Source organism: Medicago sativa, chromosome 4 (genome assembly GCF_051527215.1).
Source record: "Medicago sativa cultivar Bolivia chromosome 4, Bolivia_mono, whole genome shotgun sequence".
Lineage (NCBI taxonomy): Eukaryota > Viridiplantae > Streptophyta > Magnoliopsida > Fabales > Fabaceae > Medicago > Medicago sativa.
The window spans coordinates 6,356,482-6,368,763 of record NC_140752.1 but is presented as its reverse complement, the minus strand read 5'-3'; the positions used below and the strand labels follow the sequence as shown (position 1 = coordinate 6,368,763).

Below are 12,282 nucleotides of genomic sequence, written 5' to 3'. Positions count from 1 at the left end.
TTTCCAATTCATCATTTCCAATTTAAAGGATTAAAGGCAATGGAGGCATAGTAAAGTTAAAGTTCTACTTCCTAGGTTTTTAATGATTCATGGAACAGAAACGTTTCTCAAGGATTTTTTTTTTTAAATATTTAATTAATATAAAAATTTATAAAAGCTAGTTAACAAATTATATATATATATATATATATATATATATATATATATATATATATATATATAATCGAGCCGACTCATGAACCAAACGAGTCGAATCATGTGTAGTTCAAGTTCAGCTCATTTAATCAATGAACTTAATTTTCAGCTCAAGTTCAGCTCGTTTGGTTCATGAACCAAGTTCAACGGATTAATTGTCGAGTCGAATTTCGAATTTTATTCGAGTTGGTTCGGTTCATTGCCAGCCCTATGGTCAAACTTATACCACATTTTTTTTTTTTTTTGGAAACTTGTTGAATGTAGGTAATTTGATAAAATTAGTGTCTGGCACGACGTATACTTTTTTTTAAGAAACGACTTGTAATTCATGGCACCAATTATTGTTTTAATTTTTGAAACTCTGAAAGAGAAAATTATTATCAACAAAGTTGATGATATTTTAAAAAAAAAAACGTTGATGATGATGAACAATTTTATACTTTGTCTTTTGAAATTATAAAATTAATCTTTTACCACTAAACTGATATTTCATGAACATTTTTTTTAGTAATAATACTTCATTAAAATGACACCACCTATCTATTAAAATAAAATCTAGACGATGCATAATTAATAGTCTGGGGTTCAAACCCCGGGCATCACAAAAAAAAAATTAAAATAAAATCTATTATTGTATATATATAAAAAAAAAATATTAAAATGACATTTTTTTGTATGTGGCACGTGATTATGAAGTGGTTAGGGGACACGTGTGTGGTGTCTGATGCACGAAGGTGTGCTTTACTGCGGTGACATGCATCAATTTTGGCCACATGTCATCGTTGGATTGGTCTTCTGACCGGTCCAGAACATTATATAATATTATATCATATATTCCAAAGGTAGGTTATTGTAAATACCGGTTCAATTGGTTGAATCGGATAATTAATAGGTAAATAATGGTAAATAATAATAAATAGTGTTAAGTATAAAGAAAAAGTTTAGGCTTTTTTTTTTTTGTGGTGGTCGGGATTTGAACCCCGGACCTTGCATATTTTATGCATTGTCCAAACCAACTGAGCTAAGCTCACGAGGACAGAAAAAGTTTAGGCTTAATATACCTAATAAAAATAATTGACATGGTAAAAAGTAAAAATAACCTTATATTATGTTTTCTTATTTTTTGCTTGTATTTTGCTACTACTTTTGGGCCCAAGCCCACTTATAAGTTATTAAAACCCTAATAAGCTAGGCTTTTACTTTTCCAATCATATGCTATTCTCGTGCGTCATATTTTTTTTCTTCCAAAAAATATCGTCTATTCGGATTCTAAAATCTGAAACATATTGTTAGGTATTTTCGGAATTTAGAATCTGAAATAAAACGAACAATATTTTTTGTGTTATATTTGATATCAAAGGTCTCTGCTGACCCCCATAGAATCCCCGCATAAAGTGCAAAACAATTACTTAAATTCTATGAACGGTCAGCGATGACCATGACATCATAAACACTCCTAAAACTAAAAAAAGTTTAAGAAAAAATAAGAAAAGTTTAAGATCACGGATCAGCTAAACGAATTTGTTCGTCGGGTTTCTCTAGCAGAGCCCTAATCTCATCATAGTTCCTGAACCGGATCAAACTTTTATGAATTTATTCAACATATCTTACCAATGAAGCGTCCAACTCGATTGGTCCTTTTGTATTGTACTGACCAAATATCGAGAACATAGTTCTCACATCGTCGTAGTTCTTGAGCTTCATCCGGCTGAAGCGCAGAGTTCCGGCTGAGTCGGTCGATGGACGTCGATAGCAAACACCACCCACCCTCTTCGTGTCTCTCTGGTTGAGTTGACGGTTGATTTGATCCAACTGATCCTTCAATCCGAATAGCGTGACATTAGTGAGAATCCTGAACAAATGGGGTGGTTTTCCCCCGTTGTAGTAAACTGCAACTAGCTTGGTGTTCGGATCAATGACAAGAATTTCCATGGTTTTTTTTTGGTGTGGTTTACTGCTTAAGAAAACATGCACACTTATTTATAGAAGATTATGGGGTTATGGACCACAGAAACTGTCGGTGCAATGTGGACCACAAAAAATAATCATGTCTTGAACTATTTCGGATTGTATAATCCGAAATATCCCTCACCCTACACAAAGTGTGAAGTTGCACTCATTTTCACCCATTATTGAAGCATTTCGGATTATATAATTGGAAAAACTTTGATAATATTCGAAACAAGTCAGAGTTTTGGACGACAAGAGTAACTCATGGAACACGTTTTTCAAAGGGTTATACCAGCTTTAATGGCTGGTAAAACCCTTTGAACACGTCTTTTGACTCATAATTAAGAGTCATTACACTCTATGCAACTCATTCTTCACAAATTTCCCCTATAAATACCCTTCAAACATTCACAATTTCTCACACCATCGTCTCACACTCTCTCCTCATCTTCCTTCTACAACAATGTGTTTTCATCGTTGACCTTTCATAAAAAAATAAAATAAAGGCTACTTTGAAAATTCAGAGATTGTATGAACAATCAATGAGGATACGAACTGCAATGGATGAACTTGAGAAAATATGGAAATTGGGTTACACCACCTAGGAGACTGAGTTGAAATACCACTGCTAAATTGCTATAAGTAACCTTAAAATTTGGACTAGTAATTAAGAGGTAAAATCAAAAAATTAATTAATTTCAATTATATAAGGTCTAATTTTTTGGTAAAGCCAAAACTTGAACTATGAGTGAAACAATCTTTTACTAGATAGTCCTCAAATGGGTGAAGAACCAAAATGGCTTAAATTATGGAGTATATTCTATTTATCTCACTTGATCAAAACTTGAGTGATTGACTAAAATGACGTGGGAAAAAAATGACTAAATCTTTACATAAAATTAAGCTAAGGGATCAAATGAATAGTTTTGCCAAAATTATTCAGAGATATTTTCATTCGTGTGGAGCATATTGTCTCTTTTTAAATATTATTGTCGATGACCAAATCGTCCATTTTTTTATGGTGATTCAAGTAAAGACTAAGTTGTCATAATTTTTTATTCTTACAGAGTAAAACTGGTTTTATTTTTTTCAAGAACTAAATTGAGTATCATAGTTTTCTCGTGACTGAAATGAGTATTTATTCTTATCTCAAGTACAAATAACTCCAACTTAAATTGAGTAATATTTAGAAAATCATACAACATTTCATGAAAAAACATAGAAAAGAACCAAAATGAGCAAATTTAGTTTTGAATGGAAACAAATTGCAAACAAGGCACAATGTTGAATTAATCTTCAACTCCAATCCTAAATAGCCCATTTAGTTAAAATTGGTTAAAAATGAATTCACCATCAAAAGTGATTCTAGCAACATTGACATTTTTTTGTCATACTAATTGCAATTGACATTGGCTAGCTCTATATCTCCCACTATTAACAATTTCACTTAATAGAGTTCTAAGTTTGATGCCAAACAATCCTGGCTTTACAACATCAATGTTACCATATACTAAACATACACTTTCCTCATCTTCTATAACCTTTGTAGTTTTATTTATCTCTAAATTTGAACTTGAACACCATTCACCTTGAACAAATCCATTTAAAGTTCTATTAAGAGCCAAATCATCAATTTTCTCTAGAACAAGATCACCTTCACCAAATGGACGTGCAAATGCAGCACCAGTTTCCATCATTGTATCATAGTGTGACATATCAAGTAATTGAGATTCTGATGGATCAATGTCAAAAAGACTAAAAATTAAATTATTGTCCACTGTGGTGTTTTTGAACTCTTGAGAGTTACATAGGACTGTGTGGAAATAAGTTTCCATAGGATAAGCCACATTGCTGAAAAACATTAGTAGCTTTCTTGGTAAATTGTCCCATCCATTCACACAATACTCCATAAAAGATCTTGTAAGAATCATCCAAGGAGAACCTATTAAATAATTAATTGATTAAATGCATTAGAAATTACTACTAATTAACAACTATAAATTGATATGGAAAACACGTTTTACACTAATTGTTTACACAATATTCCTTAAAAGAGTTTGTAAAAATCATCCAAGGTCATATATATCAATGCATTGTTATGCCATAGTTTTATTTCTTAAAACTTATTTACATTATTAACCAATACCTGTGAAGCATGGACACTCCTCGGAGTAGGTATGTCTCGATCTCGGACACGTGTCGTGTTTGACACCGACACATATAAGTACACCGAATTATGTGATTTTCTCAAATTATTAGTAGTGTTGGCATGTCAGTGTCCGTATCGTGTCCGGTATCCATGACAGTATCCGAGCTTCACAGACGGATACACTCAAATTACTTTTGGTGTATATACTTCCGTAAGGGACAAAAATCTCGTGGTATATATTTTGTCTATTCAGTTTTTCTTAAGAGCCAATGTACGGTACATCTTTTTTGTGGTACCTATAATAAAGATGAAATGCACCAAAAGATAATAAAAGTTAAGGTTCTGTTTGGATATTCTAAAATGAGGGGGAGCTGAGTGGAATGAGAGGAAATCGAATGGAAGGGAACAAAACAGAAACATTAAAAATAGTCTTTGTGAACTTAGTTAAATTGGCGGAGACATTGAATAATATATGTATGGATTGAAGTTCGAACTCACACTTATTTATTCACCTTAAAAAGATAAATTTGTAACCACTAGACTACTTGACAAAAAAAACACTAAAAACACAATTAATTGTGAATCTAATTTTTTATCTATTTAATGATATTATGCTCCTATATATCTTATTTTCAAACGTTATTTTTGTTAAAGGATATTTTAAACGTTACTAATCACCTATATGTTGATTTTTTGTTCATGACAACGATAAAAAATCTGCCATTAACCTAAACTATGTTCTAACAATATCAATATGCATGGTGGATGGTGTTCTAGCCTATAGGGGAAGCAAGTCAGGTCAATGGAAGTAAATAACTTTAAAACTACTTCATTCGTTTTTTTTTTTTTATCATAAGGAAAGAAAAAACAAAAACAACAAAGAAACTAAGAAGCTCGTTGTAGTAAACTCCGGAGACGTTTTAAGTAAAGATAAGATTCAATTGAGGCGGCAGAGAAGTCCACAAATTCAAAGTATTCATGTTATTAGCTCTAAATTTAGCCAATCAATCAACACGTTCATTTCCTTCTCTCAATGTATGGTTAAAATTCACCAACCAAGGGAGTGAAATTAGCTTCCTAATGAAGAAAGAAAGTAAAGTAGCACTGGGATGGAAATCCTTTTGATGATTGCAATTAGAAATCAAGTCCAAAGCAATATTAGAGTACGATAGACATATAACCAAGATCTCAGGCCAAAAGAATGCCGCCCTAAATAGTTGAGGGTTCTACTAACAATTTAGAAGCTCTACCACATGATTGAGAAGAAGAAAACAAACCATATAACCAAACTTCACTATCATCTCTTAAAAAGCCTCCATAACCCGCGTTCGTTGATTATTGAAGGAAGAACCGTCCAAACTTACATCGATACAACCTTCACGAACAAGGTACCATCTTACAAACTAACCATTGATTCACCCTAATGGATATATCTATATCCTTCTAGAAAATAGATATTCATCATCTAAAATATCTAATGTAAATTGAACCTAATGTTCCACAACAATCAAACTTGGACCATAGGTAACATGCTTTGTTAGATATACTCATAATTGATGCAGTCAAATATCTCAACAGTTAGACGATCGAAGATCTCATAACTTGTATTTTGAGATGAGTTAGATTAGATTTAATTGAGTTTAGATTTGAACTATTCAAAGTGAATTTGACTACTAAAATTGTGTGACTGTGAGAATGCAAAGTTCTCTTGACGGTAAGAAATCCAAGTCTGATATATTAAGACGATTGCTCACGTAGCAATTGCACACATAAACCTACCGAGCATTAACTGTCGTTACGCACTTTTTAAATCAGTTTAACCGATTTAAAAAGTGAAGCGAACGGCAATTAACCACCGTTCAACCTTTCTAGGTGTCTAAAGAGCAACATTCATATATCAGTTTGTTTTTTAATATGTGACTAATGCATTAAAACTAAGATGTTTTAACGCACCATAAGTGACCGGATATGTTTGGATTGAGAGTGAGTTTGACAAAATTACGTTAATTTTGTGAATATTAAGATTTGTAACTTTTACCAAAATTATGATGGTTGATCATAATTTGCCAATTTCACCACCAATTCAAACACACACTAAAAACTGTTGTTAACTCTCAGTAGTCGATCATCAAGCTTGTTTCATAATATATCTTATATCTAATTAGAATGTTCTTGAAAGTAAGCTGACCTCGAAATATCTTAAAAGCATCAGGAGTATCTCTGGCCTCAACAGCAAAGTAAAGTGAACTACTCTTTTCTTCATGTAAACTTGGGTCTACCACTATTTGATTCATGTTTCGTTGCCTGCATAATGTCATCAACTATTTTATAACACTATGATTGAGATATTTGAAAATTATTGTTCCCATTTTTACAACATTCACTATGATTGTGTTATTAAAACTGTGTTTGTAACATGGGATTATAATTAAGGAAATAATCGAAACCTTATAACTTGGAAATTACTTACTCGTTACGTAGTGTCTTGTTAGTGTAATGAATAAAGTTGAGATTTTTGGGTAGGGATGTGAAAGCATGAAGGATATCTGCACAAAGCTCATTTGAATATGAATGTGATCACTATCTTTTTTGGTAAGTAAACGATGTCTATAAATATCTAGAATTTCGTTTCTTATCTCATAGGGACAAAATAATTATGATAGAAAATTTTACAAGAACTATAAATACTAATGAAAATCTTAACACAAACTAAAAATGCCGACGGAAAATTTAAGATGACTAAGAAGTACGATTTTTTTTTACCAACTAAAAAACAAAATTATGAATATTGCCATTTACTTTATCAACTCAAAAATTTAAATTGACTTCAATCTGTGACAAAACTCATGGATATTTATCACTAAATTATCATGAACATTAGAACAAAAATGTTAATAACACATAAACATTAACAAAACATACCATCTTGAGTCATGAGAGGATAATCAGAAGCACTTAAGGTGAAGAACCAATCCCAATCTGAGTTCACTTTAAGAAGTAAAGCAGCAGCATGTAAATAAGCAGAAAGTGAAGAAGATCCCATCTTATTTATAGCATAACTCTTCCCAACAACATTCACATTTCCAAATTTTTCAAAAACCATATGAGATTTAACATAAAGAGCTAAATCCATTCTTTCAGAGTCAGATGAACAATCATCAAGTTGAAGTAGGTATTGATTTCTTGGATGATATATAGCTTTCAACAATCTTATGATCTTTTTACTCTCTCCTTTCGTGCCGAAAATCCAATATGCAAACACAGGAAGGTACCCTTTTCCTTTTGATACAAGAACTTTCTTAGGATCATTGTAGTGTTGTTGTAAATTTGTGACTGTGGCATAATAAGAGACATTAGGAATATTCAATCTTGAAACTGTTGCAAATAATAGCAAACAAACAGAAACAATTAGAAGACATGCAAATTTTGATGTTCTCATTGAAATGCTTGTCTTGTGGATGTGAGAAAGAATCAAAGATTTATCAAATAGCAAAATCCATGATATAAAGATGGAAAATACATTGATTTGAGATAAACTTGTATGTTTAATAGCATAATGTTTTGGATCAATGGTTGAGCTTAAAAGTGAGAGGAGTAAGGTGAAAAATCAGTGTAGAAGGGTGTGAATGTGATTGAGAAAGAAAAAGGTGAGGGATGTTGAAACATGTACCTAACCTTTGAAAACTTGTACTTGAAGGTATCAAAAGTGGAATTGGAAATTAATATACTAATTAAAAGTTATATGGAAAAAGGGGTTTATATAAACAAGTTTTTAGTGATTAAAATGGTATCTACTATTAATTTATGTTATCTTTGTGTTTTTCAATTGGTGTCAAAGTGAATAGAATAGTGCCTTTTTTGACAGAAATGAAAGCAATAGTACTAAATTTTATTATTTGGATCATTTACATTATGATAGAAATTATTGCAAAAATAAAATGCCAATTTTACTATAAAAAAAAATAGAATACTAATTTACTTGGTATATTATTCATGAAGAAACATGATAAATAAGACAACACAACAAAGGAGGGACACATAAAGATAAAGGATTAACAAGATAAAATTTACAATTTTTTATTTAAAAATTATAATAAAATAAGAAAACTTTTTCTCCCCAACATACATAACTAATTTTGGAGGTTCAAAGAGAGCTCCAAATAATCTAGCATCTAGCCTCCCCAATTTTTGTTTTGCTTTATATACTTAATTTAATTAATTGGAGCTGGGTAGTTGAATTGGTTTAAGCTAAACATTAAAGATGTAGAGGTTTTTAGTTCAAGCTCGAACGAAGAAAAAAAATTAATTTATCAACTCACTACTAACATTAATCATTTCAAAAAATAATAATACAATGAATTAAAAAAAAATCTAATGCATAAAATGAAAAAAAAAACTTCTAATGCATAAAATAAAATGAATAAACTATTATTTTTTCCACCCTATGCTATTCTCGCGCGCCCTATTTTTTCCTCCAAAAATGCCCCTGTGATTTTTGGATTTAAGAATCTGAGTTGAGTTTTTCCTTTGTTATGGGGTGTAAAAAATGAGTTTTTCAACAATTCGGATTTTATAATCTGAAAACCTCAAAAAAGAGGGTGCATTCCTTGAATTTTTCAGATTATAGAATCTGAACACCCCTTAAACACCATTTTTCAAGGGAAAAACAGTTTTCAATTATATAATCTGAATTGTATCAGCACAAATTTTGAACATGTTTGTAACATGGATAGTCATTTTAAGGACAATATTAATCTTCCTAACTCTCATCCTTCTGTTTTGGGTCATTGTTAGCTGTTCTTAGTCAAAAATCTGGTTTCTGGGCTACTTGATCGGATTGTTCCGAAACTTCCCAAGAAAATCAGGAAAAAATCAAGGATCAAGACTCCCCTAGAAGAGACTTTCTACGAGACTCCGCCCCTCAAAATTCAAAATTTCATCGTTTAAACTCATTTTTTATGTTTTTTATTTTTCATTTTCTCAGAAAAATCTGAAGAAAAAAAAATTGCATTAGTTTTATTTGATTTTTATAAATTTTTTATGGTATTTTTATATTTTTATTTGACAGGTTTTTAGCATTTTTTTTACTTTGTTTTTTTTTTCGTTTTTTTAAAAGCAAAATTCAAAACTGCTGAAATGTGAGAGATTCTGATTGTTAAAATCCGAATTAGTGAAAAATCATTTCGGATTTTTAAATCCGAAAACCTCATGGGCATTTTCGTAAAAAAGTAGGGCACGCGAGAAATAAATAGGGTGAAAAAAGTAATAGTCAAATGCATATGCTTGCCTAACGTCATTTGGGCCATAATTGCACTTCTAATGAGACCCTACTATTAGGCCAGAGTTGTGCTATCCAACAACGGAAAATTGCTCTATAGACCCCTTCGTTTAAACACAAGTCCCACAATTTTTTGAAAATACCCTCATTTGGCCTTACGACCCGATCCTATCAAGATTTATGTTCCAAACGGTGAGTTTCAGGTTTTACGAACCGATTTGTGTCATATGTGTATAAGGTACCACCTTTATGAACTAGACTTCTTTAACACCCTACCTTTTATTTTCATCCAAAATTCAAATCTTTTTGCGATATTTGTGCCCAAGGTTTTAAAAAACGGGACGTTACCGCAAAAACGGCCGTTACAAATCGGTATCGGCAGCGGCCGTTACCGTTTTTGCCCCTTTTAACGCTGAGAAAGAAATTCACAGCAATATCGCCGTTACAGCGTTACGGAACGCCGTTACGACCGTGAAACGCCGTTACGGCCGCGAAACGCCGTTACGGACTCCAACTTGAAAATTCAGTCAAAACTTTTTTCTCACTTTTCTCTCTGTACAAACATTCACTGTGAAATATAAGCTTAGATTCATGATCAGCGTGAAAATCCAATCAAAATGGTATTTTAGTTTGTGAGATTTGGTGAACATTTGAGGTTTTAGAAAATTCAACAGTGGTGATGTTCTTGTTGTTGTTCTTCACGTGAAGAAAGGAAGAAGAAGGAGTTGACCTCCTTCCTTCCTTGTTGACCGCGGGCCCCACCTGCAGTTTTGTCCTATATGCTGTTGCTTATGCACCCCCTTTTTCATATCTGCACCCTTGGTTTTTTAACTATATGTAGGAATTAAATTTGGACCCCTTGATGCATCAAGTGGTTCAGATTTATTCCAGCTGAGCCAATTTTGTTTTTATTTATTTCTTCACCATTTTTATTATTTTTTACACCATTTTTGGCACTTTAATGCCTCTTTTTTATTCATAAAAATTTATGATGTGAACTAAATGTAGTTAATTGATCATGAACTATGTTTAAAGATATGCTATGAGTAGTAATTTATTAGTTAATTTCTTTTCAATCTGTCAAACGTTCTATCTTTACTAAATGTAGTCTATTTTTATTATTATATTCACTTTAAACATGTTATAATTATGGAAAAAAAAAGTATTAATCTAAGTTATTATACATTATATGATAACATAAATAGTTTTAATACGTTTTGTGAAACATTTTGACTAATTCACACCGCGAAGACCGTTATTTGTATCGCAGCGTCCGTTACAGCCGAAATCGCGACAACCTTAACGCGACCGCGATCGCGACCGCGACCGTTTTTTAGAACCTTGTTTGTGCCTCAAATCACCATTGTTAGATTTATAAAGACTTTCTACACTCGTTTGGTATATAATATATCTTTCAAACCAATTGCATTGTTTTTTTAACAAGAGCCAACACTATCGATAGTGACAAACCGATCCAGGATCATAACGTAACCACCGACCGTTTGCGTTGGAAAACCAGCACTGTTTTATTCAATATTCTATTATCTTTATATCTTTTAATTTATTGTTTTTGGTTTTGTTTTATGATGTAATTATAGTTATGGTTGAACCTATTGTTGAATCGAAACCAAACGTTGTTGAACCTCCTGTTGAATCGAAACTGAACATTGGTGAATCTCCCATTGATTGAAGTATGAACAACGTTGAACACGATGTTGTTGAACCTGAGGTGTATGATATTGATAGTGCGAAATACTTTTTTAATGATCGGTTATATATAAAGTGGAAGAAATAGTCACAAGAAATGGAGGATTTGAATTGTGATCCTTTTAAAATTTAATCATACACTTAAATATTTTTCTCATGTTTGGACGTAGAGGAACAACATGTTAGAGAATCTTCTCTTATAGAGAATGTTCTAAAATATGTTTAGTAATATAAATTTTATTTAATAAAAATACTTAAGTGTAAGTATAGTGTGATTTGCGTGGACTAAAGGTAAGGAGTAGAGTTAAAGAGATCATACATAAGAAGTATATTATTTCCTCAATATTTGGTCAGTCGAATCATCACAACTATCATAATTTCACTTTAGTGCTTTGAGCTAAAATATTCTCTTCGGTCCAGAACGTTCTACTTTGAATTTTTCACTTAATCAAGTACGATCTTTCACCCTTCAATCTAGAAAGAAGTTTTTACAATCATCTTTCAACCTATAAAGAATTTTTACAAAATTCCTCTCATTCTAACATTAAAGATATACTTTAGAAAATTGCAATGAGTATGATTGTGTTTGAGATATAATTTACATTCAACTTGTGTTTGAGGGTATGTTGATATGAACACACTCAAAATATGTGATCAACAAATATGTTATGAGCTGAAGTGAGTTAAAGATGAAGATATTATAATATTTTCACTTGAAAGTGGATTATGGTTGAAGATCAATCTCTTTAGCTTCAATGGCTTCTCAACTTGTGTTTAAGATGACTTAAGATAAACTCATAATATATATGATTCATAAATATATTGATGACCTTGGAGTTTTCTTGATTAAAGAGTTTATGACTTGAGTTTTTAGAACAAGTTGAATATTCAATGTAGATTGAACTATTGTTTTGATCTTTCAAACTTTCTTGTATTTATAGATGATGAGAAACGTGGAGACCAAGTTTAAAATTGATTATAGCTAACGGACATGTTTTCCAAG

At 31.6% G+C, this 12,282-nt stretch overlaps 2 protein-coding genes across 2 annotated transcripts; both read right to left on the bottom strand.

Annotated features, from left to right (window-relative positions):
- Positions 1-1,788: 1,788 nt before the first annotated feature.
- LOC146925808 (uncharacterized) lies at positions 1,789-2,127 on the bottom strand. Its single transcript, XM_085701769.1, has one exon. It carries the CDS (start codon positions 2,125-2,127, stop codon positions 1,789-1,791), a length of 339 nt encoding a protein of 112 aa, XP_085557895.1.
- Positions 2,128-3,267: 1,140 nt separating this feature from the next.
- Positions 3,268-7,958, bottom strand: LOC146925807 (beta-glucuronosyltransferase GlcAT14C-like). The gene is made up of 4 exons (XM_085758267.1): positions 7,217-7,958; positions 6,765-6,840; positions 6,483-6,598; positions 3,268-4,087 (listed from the first exon to the last, which is right to left on the bottom strand). The coding sequence occupies exons 1-4, from the start codon at positions 7,731-7,733 to the stop codon at positions 3,534-3,536; spliced, it is 1,263 nt and encodes a 420-aa protein (XP_085614393.1). The 5' UTR covers positions 7,734-7,958; the 3' UTR covers positions 3,268-3,533.
- Between the last annotated feature and the right edge of the window lie 4,324 nt (positions 7,959-12,282).